This window comes from Babylonia areolata, chromosome 5, assembly GCF_041734735.1.
Source record: "Babylonia areolata isolate BAREFJ2019XMU chromosome 5, ASM4173473v1, whole genome shotgun sequence".
In the NCBI taxonomy this organism is placed as follows: Eukaryota; Metazoa; Mollusca; class Gastropoda; order Neogastropoda; family Buccinidae; genus Babylonia; species Babylonia areolata.
Window position 1 is genome coordinate 57,467,067 of NC_134880.1, and position 18,705 is coordinate 57,485,771.

The 18,705-nt window shown below is 41.9% G+C and overlaps 1 protein-coding gene across 1 annotated transcript in view; it reads right to left on the bottom strand.

The window, feature by feature from the left end:
* The window catches only part of LOC143282548 (cytochrome c oxidase subunit 6C-like), a 32,828-nt gene that overhangs the window by 239 nt on the left and 13,884 nt on the right, over positions 1-18,705 (bottom strand). The window contains exons 2-3 of the mRNA XM_076588233.1: positions 1,251-1,382; positions 1-114 (exon numbers count right to left, since the gene is read on the bottom strand). The exon at positions 1-114 is cut by the window's left edge and continues 239 nt beyond it. Coding sequence (XP_076444348.1) covers positions 1-114; positions 1,251-1,313 — 177 coding nt within the window. The 5' untranslated portion in view covers positions 1,314-1,382. The remainder of the gene's footprint in view (positions 115-1,250; positions 1,383-18,705) is intronic.

Here is an 18,705-nt window from a genome sequence, read left to right on the forward strand (position 1 = left end):
CTGGTCGTAATTTTTGTAGAAGTCCAGATATCTCTGCTTCCTTCTCTCGGCGAAACCGAACTTCCAAATCATAGCCGCGGAGATGGCGACAGTGAAGCCGATGGCTGCGTGGAACTGAAAACATTAAAAAAAAAAAAAAAAAAAAAAAAAAAAAAAAAAAAAAAAAAAAAAGATGACAGCATTAAGTTATGCATTATTGTTTTATTGGGCATGTTAAATTCTTGAAAAAACAAACAAACAAAAAAACACACACACACACACACACACACAAAAACCAAACACTATAAAACACACACGCAAAGCTTTATTATCCAACATGCCAAAGATTGACTCTTTTTGTCATTTTGTCACAACAGATTTCTCTGTGTGATTTTGTCACAACATATTTCTCTGTCATTTTGTCACAACAGATTTCTCTGTGTCATTTTGTCATAACAGATTTCTCTGTGTCATTTTGTCACAACAGATTTCTCTGTGTGATTTTGTCACAACAGATTTCTCTGTGTCATTTTGTCATAACAGATTTCTCTGTGTCATTTTGTCACAACAGATTTCTCTGTGTGATTTTGTCACAACAGATTTCTCTGTGTGATTTTGTCACAACAGATTTCTCTGTGTGATTTTGTCATAACAGATTTCTCTGTGTGATTTTGTCACAACAGATTTCTCTGTGTCATTTTGTCACAACAGATTTCTCTGTGTGATTTTGTCATAACAGATTTCTCTGTGTGATTTTGTCACAACAGATTTCTCTGTGTCATTTTGTCATAACAGATTTCTCTGTGTCATTTTGTCATAACAGATTTCTCTGTGTGATTTTGTCACAACAGATTTCTCTGTGTCATTTTGTCACAACAGATTTCTCTGTGTCATTTTGTCACAACAGATTTCTCTGTGTCATTTTGTCATAACAGATTTCTCTGTGTCATTTTGTCACAACAGATTTCTCTGTGTGCAAGTCTGGCTGCTCTCTCCCCTGGGAGAGCGCGTCGCTACACTGAGAGCGCCAGTGCGCTCATAATATTTCTCTCGCTTCCTAAGCGGACGCGTTACCACTAGGCCACCATCACTCCAACTTTGTTTTGGTGTGATGACAATCATGATTGTGGTAACATTAAAAGATATTATTGCAAGATGTATACTTCATAGGAGCCGTGGTGACGGTGTTCTGTGATGATGATAATGGCATTTCGAAGGATAACGGATATTCAGATAAAATCTTTTTTTTTCTTTTTTTCTTTTTTCTTTACCTTCAGTCTGCTGGCCAGAGCTCCTCTGAGCTGGGGTTTTTTGAGGGGGCCAACTGCAGACATGGTGGCGTGGGCACAGTGGTGGGTGTGCGCTCAAGTCAAGTGGGGAGGGAAGGAGGCCTCAGCAGTCACCTGTGGACATACAGATCAGACACGGTTCTCAGTTACATAACAACCGACAAAAACAAAAGAAGAGCGGTTAAAAGTGATTCCAGTAGAGGTGTTTATGACTTTCAGGTTATAGCAGGCATGTACGTTGTGCCGACACGCATTTGTCATGTCTGTCTGTCTCTCACGCACGCTACGTTATGGGTTCTATGAGAGGAAGAAAAGGCACAGAAAAAAAAAAGAAGCGTTGTATTTAAATGGTCCATTTCAACAATGTATTTTTATGATGTGTTCGTATTGATATGACGAGTTTCGGTGTTACAGGGTTAAATAATCATTGTATGTTTTATATGTACTTTGTTATATGTTCGTACTGATATTATGATGTGTGTCGATGTCATATGCTTAAACAATCATGATATGGATTATATTTACTTTGTTTCCTGTGTACTGTTCGAACCTTGGAGACGAACGACGGGGGGAGGGGGGGGGGGGAGCACAGTACCCGATTGCCTCATGCGCATGGGCAAAGTACCGCCTATCCCTTAGTAGTTCAGTTTGCTTTGATTATGATTTTCCTTTCTGTTCCATTTTATTTGTTTTGCACCATTTTTCTTCTGATTTGTACCTGCCATGTCACTAGAGCTTTACAGCTCATGTCATGAAACAGTTCAGTGTTCAGTCTCCAACTACGTTTCTTCTTTCCCACTACGTTTCTTCTTTCCCACTACGTTTCTTCTTTTTCTTTCCCACTACGTTTCTTCTTTCCCACTACGTTTCTTCTTTTTCTTTCCCACTACGTTTCTTCTTTCCCACTACGTTTCTTCTTTTTCTTTCCCACTACGTTTCTTCTTTTCCACTACGTTTCTTCTTTTTCTTTCCCACTACGTTTCTTCTTTCCCACTACGTTTCTTCTTTTTCTTTCCCACTACGTTTCTTCTTTCCCACTACGTTTCTTCTTTTTCTTTCCCACTACGTTTCTTCTTTCCCACTACGTTTCTTCTTTCCCACTACGTTTCTTCTTTTTCTTTCCCACTACGTTTCTTCTTTTCCACTACGTTTCTTCTTTTTCTTTCCCACTACGTTTCTTCTTTCCCACTACGTTTCTTCTTTTTCTTTCCCACTACGTTTCTTCTTTTTCTTTCCCACTACGTTTCTTCTTTCCCACTACGTTTCTTCTTTTTCTTTCCCACTACGTTTCTTCTTTCCCACTACGTTTCTTCTTTTCCACTCCCATAGTCCCCCCCCCTTTTCCACTCCCATAGTCCCCCCCCCCTCCCCCTCAGTTCTAAACTTTTCACACACGCATTCAATCACCGAGAGAGAGAGAGAGAGAGAGAGAGAGAGAGAGATGGTTTATTCATGTATAGTCCAAGGCCCCCTATGAAGGGGTGTGTGTGAACATTAAATCATATAAACACCACTTAACAATACAAGTAACATACTGTCAAACAGAAATATGGCTAAATTTCACCGGCCTAATTTCAAAATCCATAACAATAAACGTTCTTACGAAATAGTTATTTCTCCGGGAATTTGAACGCTTTGTATGAAAATAAAGACAATTTTCGAACAGTTTCATGAGAGAAGTTTGAAGACATTATGAGTTCAGTTTAATTAAACACTGCAGGTTGTCTAAAATATCCAGGCTTAATGATAAATTCTTCTCGAATACTGCTCCCTCAAACCCGGACCGGACAACAAAGAGCAAAATGCATCTCATTTTCTTGTGAGTCTGTACATAATGGACAAATCAAATCACTCATTACACGTTCTGAAACAATGAAGTGTGTGTGTGTGTGTGTGTGTGTGTGTGTGTGTGTGTGTGTGTGTGTGTCGTGAGAGAGAGAGAGAGATCGAGAGAGAGAGAGAGAGAGAGAGATCGAGAGAGAGAGCTTTTGTTGTTTTTTCTTTTCTTTTCGCCCTATTCAACTGCAAATATTAACCACAGACATTAATGAGGAGTTATACATTGTATAAGGAAAATAGAGCATTCTGCGCATCCGTGTCTGCTTATCCGTGAAAAAAGCATATATATATATATATATATATATATATATATATATATATATATATATATATGTTATGTTCTCCCTGTGTGTGTGTGTGTGTGTGTGTAAGAGAGAGAGAGAGAGAGAGAGAGTGTGTGTGTGTGTGTGTGCGGCGTGAGTGAGTGTGTGTGTGTGAGTGTGTGTGTGTGAAAGAGAGAGAGAGAGAGTGTGTGTGTGTGTGTGGCATGAGTGTGTGTGTGTGTGTGTGTGAGTGTGTCTGTGAAAGAGAGAGAGAGAGAGAGAGAGAGAGAGAGAGAGAGAGTGTGTGTGTGTGTGTGTGTGAACTCAGAACTAGAAGGTTTAACGTACATCGGTCTGTGGCCACAACTGTTACATACTTATGACAGGTAAAAAGGGCGTGTCGTGGTGGTGGTGTGGTGATAGAAATGATTACAAACATAATATGTTTGATGAGACAGACAGACAGACAGACGGACAAACAGACTTGGTGAGTAGATGATATGCATGTATGTATGTCCGGATTCCCAACCTCCCCCCACCCCCCCAACCTCAACCTCCCTGCAACCCGGAACACATCTCTGTGTCTGTGCACTGCCGCAAGTCACGTTCGTCACGCCCGGCTCTGTAACTGTTATGTAGGCTGCTGGCTGCATGCGACCCGTGAATGTTGTTCCTCAATGTCTTACACACACACACACACACCCTCCCTTTGTGCTGTGTGTGAATGCAAAACCTATTTCAAGTGTCTGGTTTTTTTGGGGAGGTTGTGGGCAACGAGCCCGCAAAACCTCTCTCTCTCTCTGTCTGAAACAAGTGTGTGTGTGTGTGACAGAGAGAGAGAGAGAGAGAGAGAGAGACAATGAGAGAGAGAGAGAGAGAGAATACAGAAGAAGGAAACTTCACTCAACACTGCGTGTTACGAAAATAGCACTGTGAAACTCATCCACAACTTGAAAAAGCAACAATGATAATAAAGAACACATAATGTATGCATTTACACGTAACATAGCACTTATTGACCGACCAGCTTTCACCTTCCATGTCACGTCATAAGACTCATGTTAATGCAGTTAGGTCCATGATGATTTCGGGTCCAGTTTCTTCGCAACACGATCAGCTTTGGGGGGGGGGGGAATATATATATATATATATATATATATATATATATAATCTGCTGGGCCTACACTTTAACATTTTGACTGCTGTTGCTGACGAACATTTTAAACTTTATCAGTGAAGGGCTTGTCACCTCACCGAGATAAGACAGAGGCGAGGAGTTTGCACTATCTTCCGTGTTTGGTGATACATATACTTACTAAGTCAAACTGATGCAAACTAGGCCTATCGGTTTGCTCTGCTTGGCCAAATTTCGCGCGGCTAACAGTGAAGAGACGACCCCTTTTTGCCCGGTCCGTTCTTACAGGTCAGGATATCAGTCACCACCCTGTAGTACCACTTCGCCCTCTGGTTTACAAAGCACCTTTGTTCAGCAAAATCAATCACGCCATTGATAAGTGCTGACACAGAATGTTGTAACCGCTCTTTAAATTCACATGATGCCAGACTGATCTCAGTTCACTAGAGTCAAGGGGTTAAGGCACCGTGTGGTACTTCGTGTGCAGGTGACGTTCGCTGGTGGTGGTCATTAATAATTTATTCAGCGACCGACATGGCAAGTTCTTAGTTTCGGTGTAGCAACCTATTATTATCAGTACCCCCCCACATTAGTTTTAAGATCCCGGGAAATCATTCACGACTGACCCACTAGAGACTGACTTGGGGGGGGGGGGGAGGTGTGTGTGTGTGGGGGGGGGGGGGTATAATCCAGCGTGTGTGTGTGTGTGTGTGTGTGTGTTGATGGGGGGAAGGGAGGGGGTGGGGGGTAGTTTGAAGCTGTTATACACCGGCCGGCGGCCAGGCCAGGTCGTGACGTGTATTGTCTGCATGCATGCCCTTGTAGCTCCAAGGACAACGTACGGGGTCTCTCCACGTCAACACGCCGCGCCCTGCACGTACGCACCGTCCCATTTTGTGTGCCCTGACTGCCTGCCAGAGGTCGAATGCCGCAATTGTCAGTCGCCGGGTCACCACCACCACCACCGATCATATCACACTGGCTGACAGCAGCACTGACTCACTGAAAAGCTGCACGTGGCTTGGTAGTGAAGTGAAAAAGAGGGCCAAGATAAGACGTTTATATCAGTAGTTCTGTTTGTTTGTGTTTGGCAACTGATGGTTTTGTGTGTGTGAGTGTGTGTCTGTGTTTGGGAAGGGATGGAGGGGAGAAGGGAGGGCGTGAGTGATGTGAGAGAGAGAGAGAGAGAGAGAGAGAAAACGTGCGTAAGTCTGTAACCAGCATGTGACAGTGGTGTGTAGTGTGCGCGTGCGTATGTGTGTGTGTGTTGGTCCAGTGGTAGATATTTGTTATCTGCTTAATTTTAAAAAAATATATATATTGAGCTTTGTGTACGTTATGTATGTGTAACGCTGCAGTGTTAGGTGGTCAGGATATAAGAGAATCCTGCAGCATATGCGCGGCGCACACACCGAGGAGAGATAAGCCTTCATAAGGCGTGTTACATGGAAAGTGAGAGAAAGAGAGAGGGAGGGAGAGAGAGGATTACTGATACAACAGGGTGAAATGTATGTATGTATGCATAATATTTATATATAACTCGATTTTTTCTCATTCCAGGCAGTTGTGAATGCGTTACCTCAGTGACTTCGGTTGGGGAAAGTTTAAAACGGCAGAACAGGGGGAGAGAATTAACTGGGCCTCGCCTTCCTATTCCAGTGCTGAGCCCCAGACACAATGGACATGGACATGACTCCATTGCAACGATGTCTGTAAAAAGGCTATGGAAGTGTCAGTTGTTCTTCCCGCCGACGATGGACTCACTACAACTCTGCCTGTCTGTGTCACACTGCCTGTTCCTCTGTGTGTGTGTGTGTTGTTGTTGTTGTTGTTTTTGTTACCATGCCTTACTGCGAAGCGCATGTTTATGACTTAATGCAGTATTGTGTAGTGCATGCTATGACATAGTTGTTATGTAGCATTATGTAGTGTAGACCCTGTTTCAGGGCAGGGACTGGATTGTAAAATAGCGCGCCAGTGCTTATCTATTATCCTCTCTATATATATATATTTTTTTTAAGTCATGTCTTTTCTTATCGATCTTGTCTTGTCTCGTCCTACAGCATGCGCAGTGTGTACGTGTGCATTCCTTTTTATTACCACTTCCCACGCGACTAAAATGGACACGCTGGCTCTGTACTGTGCAAGAGGTGGCAATAATTGATTTCTCTCCCCTCAGACACGCTCCCCCCCCCCCCCCCCTCCCCCCCCCCCCCCCCCCCCCTCCGTCATCGATTTCATGTCACTCACTGTCCCGGCGACGGCGTCCGTTCACAATCTCCCTCTCCCACCCCCTCATACCCTCCCTATCCCCCAAGTGGGAGCCCATCGCTCAATTCAAGCTGGACAGGGGTGGGAGAAAGGGAAGGGGAAGGGGTGTAGTGTAGGAAGGGGCGAAGCAGCGGAAAGATCGATCCCGACAACTGAATTGAAGTGGTGATTATATGGTGCGTGAACTGACCGCATACGGCGAGAAGGGGCCCGCGAGAAGAACCTTGTCGGTGAATTGTGTTCAGTCTCTCTTTTTGAAAAGAAATGGGAATGGGGGAAAAGTGGAGACTACCGGATGGGGGAATCAAGAGACAGGCCATTGCCTGATTAAATGTCAGTCCTTGAATTACAGTTCAGACCCCCCCCCCCCCCCCTGCCCCCCCCCCCCCCCCCCCTCTCTCTCTCTCTGTCTGCCTGTTTTTCACTATTCTCATCTCTCTCTCTCTCTCTCTCTCTATATATATATATATATCACTCTCTGTTTATCTGTCTGTCTTTGTTTCTATTACTCAGTCTGTTTTCTCTCTCGCTCCCCCCTCTCTCTCTATATATATATCATTCTCCCCATCTTTCTAGTGTCTGTCTCATTCTCTCTCTCTCTCTCTCTCTCTAACACACGATCACTCACCTGTCTGATCACGTCTGTTGGCATTGCTACTGGCAAGGGGCAAGGGCTGGATGCAAAGAATTAAAAAACGAGAAAGAAAAGCACACTTGAGCTTGTCTCGTATATATCCGTGAGAAACCAGTGCTTGTGCCCTCTCCCGGCCTCTGTCTGTCTGGTTGTCTGTGTGTGTGTGTGTGTGTGTGTGTGTGTGTGTGTGTGTGTGTCTATCTTTCACGTAAGCATAAGCACACACACACACACAATCATGCACACACACACACGCACACATAATCACACACACGCACACACACACACTCACACATTGCTGCCTAGAACCAGTTGGCAGGTGCCATAAACCGTAAAAGCGCATGCAGGTACTACAGTATGTATGTCAGTCTGCACGTCTATGGTTCGCAAAAGCGAGCCGGCGACTCAACAACCACCCTGATTAAATTTTATCTTCCAGTTCCGCCAAGTATTATATGATGCCAGAGAGAACGTAGCAGACAAAGAAAGAAGATGCCTGCCAACACTGCTGATGTTAAAGTTAACAAAAACATCCCCACAAAGAGCTGGCCCACAGATCTACAGGCTCCCCCCCCCCTCCAGTCCGGGCGCTGCCCTTCCAGACCACAACACAGGCATCCCAGCCATCTATTCGCTCGCTGCACTGCTCTGGAAAGTCTCACATCACAATGTTTATAGTGTGGCCGTGTGGCTGTGTGCCAAGCGGAGTGACTCTGAAATAGTTGTGAAGTGTGTCATTAGCGCTCTTCAGTGTAAATTTTAGCCACTGATACCGAAGATTGCACACGGATTAATTAAGAGGAGGATACACTGGGAGGGAAGGGGGCGCGCGGGGCTGGGAGGGGGGGGGGGGTTTCCGTTTCAAGGAGGTTTCAAAGTGTGCGTGCAGACTGATCTGTACTCACTCATCACATTAACTTAAAAAAAAAAAAAAAAAAAAAAAAGAAAAAAAAAAGATAGCAGGTGCATATGGTCTTCGCATAAACCCAACGGGCTCGTCAGGTTCTTGAAGGCCTACCCTAGTTTTGTACAGGTGTAAGAGAACAACAATATCAAATGAAATATAGAGAAATAACAGAAAAAATAAATAATTAACTATCTATCTATCTACGGTTATCTATCTACTTTTGTGTCAAACACGCGCGCATACACACACAAACAGACACACTGTATGTATGTATCTATCTATAAAGTCTCTCTCTCTCTCTCTCTCGCTTGTGAACTGTGCTCACGAGATGCTGGGCAGCCGTTGGAAAGAGCTCGTCAAAAATATTTAGCGTTTTTGTTAATTACAAATTTTCCTGTGTGTGATCATGAAAAACATCATTGTGTAGATCAAGTGGATACTTTTCTGTGTCAACTGCTGTAAAAAGTTTTTTTGATTTTACACATTATCGTGTGTTGTTCGGTGTTGTTCGGTGATCGCACTTGGACACACAAGAGTGCGCATGAACTGTGGCTGTGCAATGTGAACACGTTATACTTGCAAGCTGTTGTGAACTGTGTGTGGCTGACTGTGCTGTTCAGCGTGACCCTGTGTGGCAGGATAACTGTGTGCATATGGATACCATACCACCTCATGATGGGATTTATTTGTGAGTAACCTGGTGTATTATTCCGGCGGTGACAGCAGGTGAGTTATGTGTATTGTCTGTGTGTAAATTCCTTTTTATGATTTATATTTTTTTTATCCACAGTAGTCCGATTTATTACTCATTATCATGGTTGAATCTATTTCCCCTTATGGTAAAACCATTAACAACAAACTACAGCCCACTATGGACACCATTCAAAAGCGTTTTACATGTAGCAAAGACGAGCTCTTGGTCTGGAGGAACAGTTTGTTATATCGCTACCTAGCCATTCAGGACACTGAGATTTCCGTTCAGCACAGTGACTTTGATTCCAGTGATTCAATATTACTTCTCGTCTCCAGTGGTTTCACTTTTCTACATCTGCAACACTAATTGATCATATCTATGCTACCTCGACTAACAATATAATAGAATTGTGCTCACCAACATTTGGATGCAGCGATCATTTACCAATCTGCTTCACATGGGCAAAACGTGTCATTAAAGTCCCCCCAAACTACCATAAGATTATTAATTATAGAAGTTTCTCATGTTTTAATAAAGATCTCTTTTTGTTTGATTTAATGAATTCCTGTCTGCCATCTGTTTACCAGTTTACTAATCCTGACGAAGCATTTGAAGTCTGGTATCACAATTTTCTAAATGTTTATAACAAGCATGCACCGTTTAAAACAAAACGTGTCAAAAATTACCCACAGAAACCATGGATGACTCAAAGCATAGCAAACGAAATCAGTCAGAGAGACGAGCTTTTAGATAATGGGAATCAAGAGGAATTCAAAACACGAAGAAATAAAGTTAATAGTTTAAAACGTTCAGCATAAATTAAGCATTTTCATGAAATGATTTCCTCTAAAGCTGACAATAGATCGATATGGAGAGCTATCAATCAGCTAACCAGTAACAACAAAACTTCACAACACCCAATACCCAAAGATATCTCTGTGGAAAACCTAAATAGTCATTTTTGTAATATATCCAGCTCTACGATAAAATCCAACAAAACCAACGTTAATCAGTTAGATGTTCTAGATGATTTCTGTTTGTCCAAAAATATCACATCCACTTTGAACATTCCCCCTATGTGTGTACATGAAGTATATAATGCTCTTGTTCACTTAAAACAGACGGGTACAAGAGGACTTGATGACCTAGACGGACAAATTTTAAAAATGGCTGCTCCAATTATCGCTGAAACAGACTTACGTTTACAATTTATGTATATCCAAAAATCAGGTCCCAAAGGCATTTAAAACTGCAAAAATTGTACCCATATTTAAGAATGGTAATTGTTCGGATCCCTCTAATTATAGGCCAATTTCTATATTATCTATACTATCTAAACCGTTAGAGAATCATTTAAGAAACATGTACTCAACCATTTCAATGAATTTAGTCTGTTTCACCCAAATCAGTCAGGATTTAGGCCTAACCACCCCTGTCATACAGCACTAACCAACCTCGTTGATCAGTGGCTTACTAATATTAACAACAACGAACTAACAGGTGTTCTTTTTGTAGATTTTGCAATGGCATTTGATGTTTTTGATCACACTCTTCTTATCAGAAAACTAAAAGCATATGGGTTATCTCACAATACTTTAAAGCTAATGTCTTCATTTTTGTCCGACAGAAAGCAAATGGTTTCAGTTGATAGAGTCAAATCTCAGCTTTTACCCATAAGTTACGGTGTTCCCCAATGTTCTGTTCTAGGAACTATTATATTTTCAATTTACATTAACGATTCACCCCTGTTTATTGAACCACCTTGTGAGTTATTTGCAGATGACACAACGATACACACTAAGCATCATAGAATAGAAAGAATATCATCATCCTTGCAACAAAGTATTAATGATATAGTAACCTGGTCTGAATTTAATATGTGCTTACACCCGCAAAAGACGAAATACATTGTCATTACCACAAGGCAAAAGCGCCAAAACCTACTGCCCACTCGTTCTCCATTGTATATCAATGGCGTAATGATTGAGGAAGTCAGTCATCACAAAGTAATTGGTCTTTTTATTGACAATAACTTGTCATGGTCTCAACATGTTATGATGACTTGTAAAACTTTATCCAAAAAGATTCATCAACTTTCTAGAATCAAGCATTTCTTGAACAAGCATTGCCGTAAATTATTTTTCCATGCTTATATCGAACCACATGTAAATTATGCCTCAACAGTATGGGATTCTGCCAGTGAAAATGTTTTAAAACAACTCATGAGTCTACATAGAAGAGGCTTAAAGCTGATACATCTGAAATCTTCGTCATTAACTGTCTCTGATTACAAAGATTTAGATATTCTGCCATTTAAATGGAAACTCATTCATAATAAGGCGCTTTTCATGTTTAAGATCATGTCTGGTTTTGCTCCTCCATATCTGAAACAGCGATTCCTTACAACTACTATACGTAACAACAACAAGATCATGGTACCACTGCCAAGAATTGATTTATTCAAATCGAGTCTCACTTACTCTGGCGGTTGCCTCTGGAACAACATCTTATCTAGTTTTAATGTTCATACAAGTATCACTGTGTTCAAGAAAAAGTATCATGAATACCTGATGGAAAATTTTGCAAATTCTGTTTAGTTAGTATACCATATTATGTTATGTTATATGATATTACTGTATTTCACCACATGTCTCACTCTATCTCTTTATCTCATCCTCTCTATAAATACTATCTCATCTCCTGTCGCTTCCCCCCCCCCCTCTCTCTCTCTCGCTGCGCATTTTTATAAATTACGTGTTGTTTCTTATAAATATGATGATATAAATTACGTGTTGTTTCTTATAAATATGATGCTTATTATAATGTTGTTTCTTTTCTCGTTTTTCTTTGAATTTGTTAACGTTTACTCATTTTTTGGGGTCTTCTTCATACCTTTTCTATAGACATTTTTCCCTTTCGAGGGCTGGAGAAAGCAATTGTTTGCTTACTCTAATGCTATCGGAAATAAGATCCATTCATTCATTCATTCATTTATCATTCATTTATTCCTTCCTTCATTCATTCATCCTCTCTCTCTCTCTCACTCACTCACTCTCTCTCATTACCATATTCATATACATTATTGTCATGAATGCAGGTATCATGATTATGTACTTGTAAATGCTACTGTGCAGTTGAGTGTATTTGAATTTCATGTATGTTTTTCTATAACCTTTTGTTATCTTGTGAACATTTTGATTTCATTTCTTTTTGCCCCGAGGTCTGGATGTAAAAAAGCATATGCATGCTTATTCCACTTCCCTCATTAAAAAGATTCGTTCGTTCGTTCGTTCTCTCTCTCTCTCTCTCTCTCTCTCTCTATATATATATATATATATACATACATACATATACAGATATAGTTATATACATAGCAAGAGAGAAACAGAGAGACAGAGACAGAGAGAGAACATTCTTAAATGGCCATTTCCCAAGGGAAATAGCAAACGGCTTGTTATTTTCTTCCCGACGCTGTGTGACTGCCGCGGATCCAACACAACCAATAGTGGAAAGTATTGCCTTCATGCTTTTTCGCTCAATCCTTCTGAAGCAAACTATTCTAAAGAGCATCAGTTGAGTGTGTGCTGCAACATTTCGTCCGTTTCATCAGTGAAATGTGTTTACGGAAATAGCTTTTTCTTCTTCTTCTTCTTCTTTTTTTGTCATCATAGCCAAAATCGCTATTCATTTTCATGTTTATCTCATGATTATATCCTTGTGGTTTGAACCGCTGAGTCCGTGAGTCTGTCTTGTTACTCTGTCTACTGTCTGTCTGTCTGTCGGTCTCTCTGTTTGTCTGTCTGTCAGTTAGATAGTAAAATCTTGAGATTTGTTATTGTTAAGATTTGAAAAAAGAGAGAGAGAGAGAGAGAGACAGAGACAGAGACAGAAACCCCAACGCCCCCCCCCCCCCCCCCCCCCCCCCCCCCGCCCCCCCCCACATTATAATACTTGTTCGTCATCCTAGCATTTCATACCATTCTTGATCATTATTTACAATAAGTACCTTAACCTTTCTTTAATCACTTTTCTCTTCTCTTGACATTTTGATAAAGAATCCATGATATTTTCTACATAAATACAAACACAAGCAATTGACTTAGATATTCGACGAAGGAAAAAAAAAGCTCGTGTGTGTGTGTGTGTGTGTGTGTGCATGTGTGTGTGTGGGGGGGGGGGGGGAGAGAGAAGTAGAGAAGTGGGAAAGGGACGACTTTCTGAATCAAAAGTCAATTCTAATTACAAACAAAATTCAGTTGTCAACAACAGCATTTCGTCCTCGAAACTCTAACAAACGAATTAACAACAACATTATTAGTTCCTCCTGGAAACAATTAAGCACACTAACAACAAACAACATTATTCCCGCCTTGAGACAAAAACCAAATTAGCAACAGTACAATTTTCCTCCGTTGGCCTTTCATAGACACTTGCTCTCACGCCTTCATACAAACGCAATAGCACCAGTATGTATACACACATACATATTTCTGTCTGTCTGTCTGTCTGTCCCTCTCTCTCCCGTTTTTTCTTTATTTTTTTTTTAAAGAATTTCATTATCATCATTATCATTATTATTAGCATTATTATTAATTTTCTTTTCATTATCCCCCCACCCCCCTTTATTCATTTATGTATCTATTTTAAGTATATATGTATGTATGTATATATATATATATATATGTATATATATATATATAAAGTTGAAAACAAACACCTATTTTGTTAAACAAAAAAGTAAAAATCTGAATTTTCGCTGCCACCCGGCAGGGAGTTGGATGCGAAAAAGGATTTATTTCTGAATTCAAAGATAGATTTGCTTCATATAAGCAAGACTGGCATTATGAAATGGAAACAAATGAAAAATACAGTTGGTTCTATCAGTTTTAAAATGTTTTTGGAATAGAAAAATATATCACAGTTGTAACCAACAAGTGGCATAGAATCAGTTTAGCCAGGTTTAGGTTGAGATCTGGATTATATGCTCATAAGTATTGGTTTCAAATTAACCCATCCATACTCTCCCCTTGTCCGATGTGCGGTTTTATAAAGGAGGATGAGTTACATTTCTTGTTTCATTGCAAAGCGTACGCTGATATTCGTGAAAAATGTACTGTCTTTAAAACATGTTCTGCCAAGAATGAAGATCTGTGCAGTGTACTTAACATACATCAGGACAATTCAATCCAGTCTCTGGCAAAGTATATTGCCGAAGCATATAATTTTCGAAGAAAAAACATCACTCACTTTTGTTCTTCAAGAAACTGACTTCGTAAACTGGATGATCGAAATTATGTAGATTCCTTATCAGTGGATTTCAAAAATGGTATGTTTTGAATGGTCGTTTAAAAATGGTATGTTCTGAATAGTTGTTCCATCTTTTTTTTTAAACTATTTTGTTGTTGTTTTGATTGTACCCTGTCATTAGGGCTGATAAGCTATTGACATTAAAACAGTTCTGAGTTCTCTCTCTCTCTCTCTCTCTCTCCACATTGCTCTGAAATTTGACAATTATGTTCACTGCATCCCTTTCACGAGGAGCCACGACCTTGATTGAATAAAAATGTTCGTTCGTTCGTTTGTTTATTTGTTCGTCCGTTCGTTCGTTCGCTCACACACACACACACACACACACACACACACACACACAGTGCACACACTTTCATCCACAATACATCATATATTATACAATTTCTCACACTCAGAAACAAACGTACACGGCACAATACACACAAAGAAGCACACGTCTACGACACACACTATAATAATTATATAATTATACATTATGTCAGGTGTTATCATCATGCTTTCTTCTGTGGAGAAGCAGCCACTGACGAACCGCACAGCGAATGAAGAATGTGCTGTGACAGAAACAAAATACAATACAATACAACACAATACAATACAATAGGTGTGTTGTCCAAACAAGGCCTCAGTCATATAACACTCCTCACCAGATCTGTCACTACGGCGACAGACAGCAAAGCGTCACTGAGTCAACAAACAAAACAGCTGTCACATTTTCCTGAAATAGAAAACTGTCAACAACTATACACCACACCACCATCCTCCTCCTCCTCCTGCACCTGTTACAACACTGATCTTTCTTATATGTTACTTTCACTATGTTGGCAACATCTACGTTTTTTTGGTTCTTCCCATGTGTTCTTTCCATTCAGTTTCGCTCCGAAGACGGAAAAATCGTAAATTTGTTTAAATAGGATTGTTATGATTATATTCTCTACATTTCTTCCCCCATCGAAAGACGTAAAGAAAGCCAGTCAAAGAGTGATGGGGCAGAAATGTAAATATATATTACAATGTTAATAACCAATTTACTTTTTCCCCGTCTTATAAATGGAAAAGCCTGTACAAGGGAAGAAATGTGGATATTGCCAGTATTCTTAACATGCTTTGAATTTTTATAACTGTGGACAAATCCAGGCATAGGTAGATGATAAACTGGTCCATGTAACGTACTTTTGATCGACCTTTTAACGTTATTTTGGTATAATAATAATTATTATCTCTTCAAGTGGTTCTCAGTAAAGAACTGACGCGTGTGTCAGCCCTGAAAATAATGGTCTTCTAGCGACCGGTCGGGCTATCAGAAGCAACACCCTTCTCCCCCCTCCCCCTTCCCGTCCTCTTGATTACATCCCAAACGGGGGATGGTGGTGGTGGGGGGCTGGGTGTGTGTGTGTGTGTGCGCGTGTGGAGGGGGCGGGGGGGGGGCCTTCAATGCTACGTTACAATCAGTATCAGTAGCTCAAGGAGGCGTCACTGCGTTCGGACAATTCCATATACGCTACACCACATCTGCCAAGCAGATGCCTGACCAGCAGCGTAACCCAACGCGCTTAATGAGGCCTTGAGAAAAAAAAAAAGATAAATAATAAAAAATAAAATAAAATAAAAAACGAAAAGAAAGAATTATAATAGTAGCAATAAATGAAAATTGAAAAAAGACAGTAATGATGATAAATAAGCACATAAATGTAAAACATGCAGACACACATTACAAAACAGGCGTTAGTCCAGACAGGTCCAACTAAACGTCCCAACAAAAAGCATGCCGACACAAGGTCCCTCCCCCCCCATTCCCCTACCCCCACACCTTCCCCACAGTGCCCACAGCACTTCATACCTGTCTCCTGGGATGTAGTTGTGGAGTGGAGCAAAGTGACAGTTGTGGAGTGGAGCAAAGTGACAGTTGTGGAGTGGAGCAAAGTGACAGTTGTGGCGCAAAGTGACAGTTGTGGAGTGGAGCAAAGTGACAGTTGTGGAGTGGAGCAAAGTGACAGTTGTGGCGCAAAGTGACAGTTGTGGAGTGGAGCAAAGTGACAGGAGTGGAGTGGAGCAAAGTGACAGTTGTGGCGCAAAGTGACAGTTGTGGAGTGGAGCAAAGTGACAGTTGTGGAGTGGAGCAAAGTGACAGTTGTGGCGCAAAGTGACAGTTGTGGAGTGGCGCAAAGTGACAGTTGTGGAGTGGAGCAAAGTGACAGTTGTGGAGTGGCGCAAAGTGACAGTTGTGGAGTGGAGCAAAGTGACAGTTGTGGAGTGGAGCAAAGTGACAGGAGTGGAGTGGAGCAAAGTGACAGTTGTGGCGCAAAGTGACAGTTGTGGAGTGGAGCAAAGTGACAGTTGTGGAGTGGAGCAAAGTGACAGTTGTGGAGTGGAGCAAAGTGACAGTTGTGGCGCAAAGTGACAGTTGTGGAGTGGAGCAAAGTGACAGTTGTGGAGTGGAGCAAAGTGACTGTTGTGGAGTGGAGCAAAGTGACAGGAGTGGAGTGGCGCAAAGTGACAGTTGTGGAGTGGAGCAAAGTGACAGTTGTGGAGTGGAGCAAAGTGACAGTTGTGGAGTGGCGCAAAGTGACAGTTGTGGAGTGGAGCAAAGTGACAGGAGTGGAGCAAAGTGACAGTTGTGGAGTGGAGCAAAGTGACAGTTGTGGAGTGGCGCAAAGTGACAGTTGTGGAGTGGAGCAAAGTGACAGGAGTGGAGCAAAGTGACAGGAGTGGAGTGGAGCAAAGTGACAGGAGTGGAGTGGAGCAAAGTGACAGTTGTGGAGTGGCGCAAAGTGACAGTTGTGGAGTGGCGCAAAGTGACAGTTGTGGAGCAAAGTGACAGTTGTGGAGTGGAGCAAAGTGACAGTTGTGGAGTGGCGCAAAGTGACAGTTGTGGAGTGGCGCAAAGTGACAGGAGTGGCGCAAAGTGACAGTTGTGGCGCAAAGTGACAGTTGTGGAGTGGAGCAAAGTGACAGTTGTGGAGTGGCGCAAAGTGACAGTTGTGGAGTGGCGCAAAGTGACAGGAGTGGCGCAAAGTGACAGTTGTGGCGCAAAGTGACAGTTGTGGAGTGGAGCAAAGTGACAGTTGTGGAGTGGCGCAAAGTGACAGGAGTGGAGCAAAGTGACAGGAGTGGCGCAAAGTGACAGTTGTGGAGTGGCGCAAAGTGACAGTTGTGGAGTGGAGCAAAGTGACAGTTGTGGAGTGGTGCAAAGTGACAGGAGTGGCGCAAAGTGACAGTTGTGGAGTGGAGCAAAGTGACAGTTCAAAGGGATCCGGTGTCGGTCTGGATTCCCCCGGTCATACAGAGAACTCTTACAGTAGGCGTGGATTGCGTGAGAAACGTCTGTCTGTCTGTCTGATATCAGCGTTCTCGTGGGGATTACATGGATTGAGTAATGGGAGTGGACGCGCACGCGCACGCACACGCACGGAGACACACACACACACAAAGAGATTAAAAAAAAAAAAATAAATAAAATCATTACATATAACTGTCAGTTTCAGTTTCTCAAGGAGGCGCCACTGCGTTTGGACAAATCCATATGCGCTACACCACATCTGCTACGAAGATGCCTGACACTGTGACAACAGCTTAACCCAATGCGCTTGTCAGATCTTGCGTGTAAGCTTATAAATATATTTGTGTACCTATCAGAGTGGATTTCTTTTTATATACTTTTGCCAGAGGAAAACACTCTCGTTGCCATGGGTTCTTTTTCAGTTCGCCAAGTGCAACTGCTCACGGATCGACCTCGGTTTATCATCTCATCCGAAAGACTAGACGCTCGGTTTGATTTTTCCAGTGAAAACTTTGGAGAAAAGCGCGGAGAGTGGGATTCGAACCCACACTCTCAACGGACTATCGATCTGTACTGGCAGCTGAGCGTCTTAACTATTCTGCCACCTTTCTCCACAGTATATAACTATCATTATCATTTTCATCATCATTAGAACACAACGGCATACATCTGGAGACACTTACTTGGAAGATCTAGAAAGTGGGGACGGAGCAGGAGTTGAAAAAACACACAGATGAGTCACTGAGATGCAGCCAATTAATAAGCTTCAGACATACATATGATATAATATAGAAATAGGTCAGAGTATGCTACTATTATCAGCCAGACTGCACACACACAGGCTGTATCGTGCAACAGATGGCTGTGTATGTTGTCAGCGCCGTGATCTTCGGAACAATTACACATCAATTCACAGTGGTCGTAAAAATTGGGGTTGTTTACCGTTGCATACAGCTTGCTAGCATGCACAACATGCATTAACAGCGAACTCCGTGCAGCTCGATGCATAATTTTCCACGCCTCAAAACATGGTACACGGCACACTACACACACACTGCAGGCCCAAAATCTGCGGATGCTGGGGGAGACAGACAGACAGACAGAGAC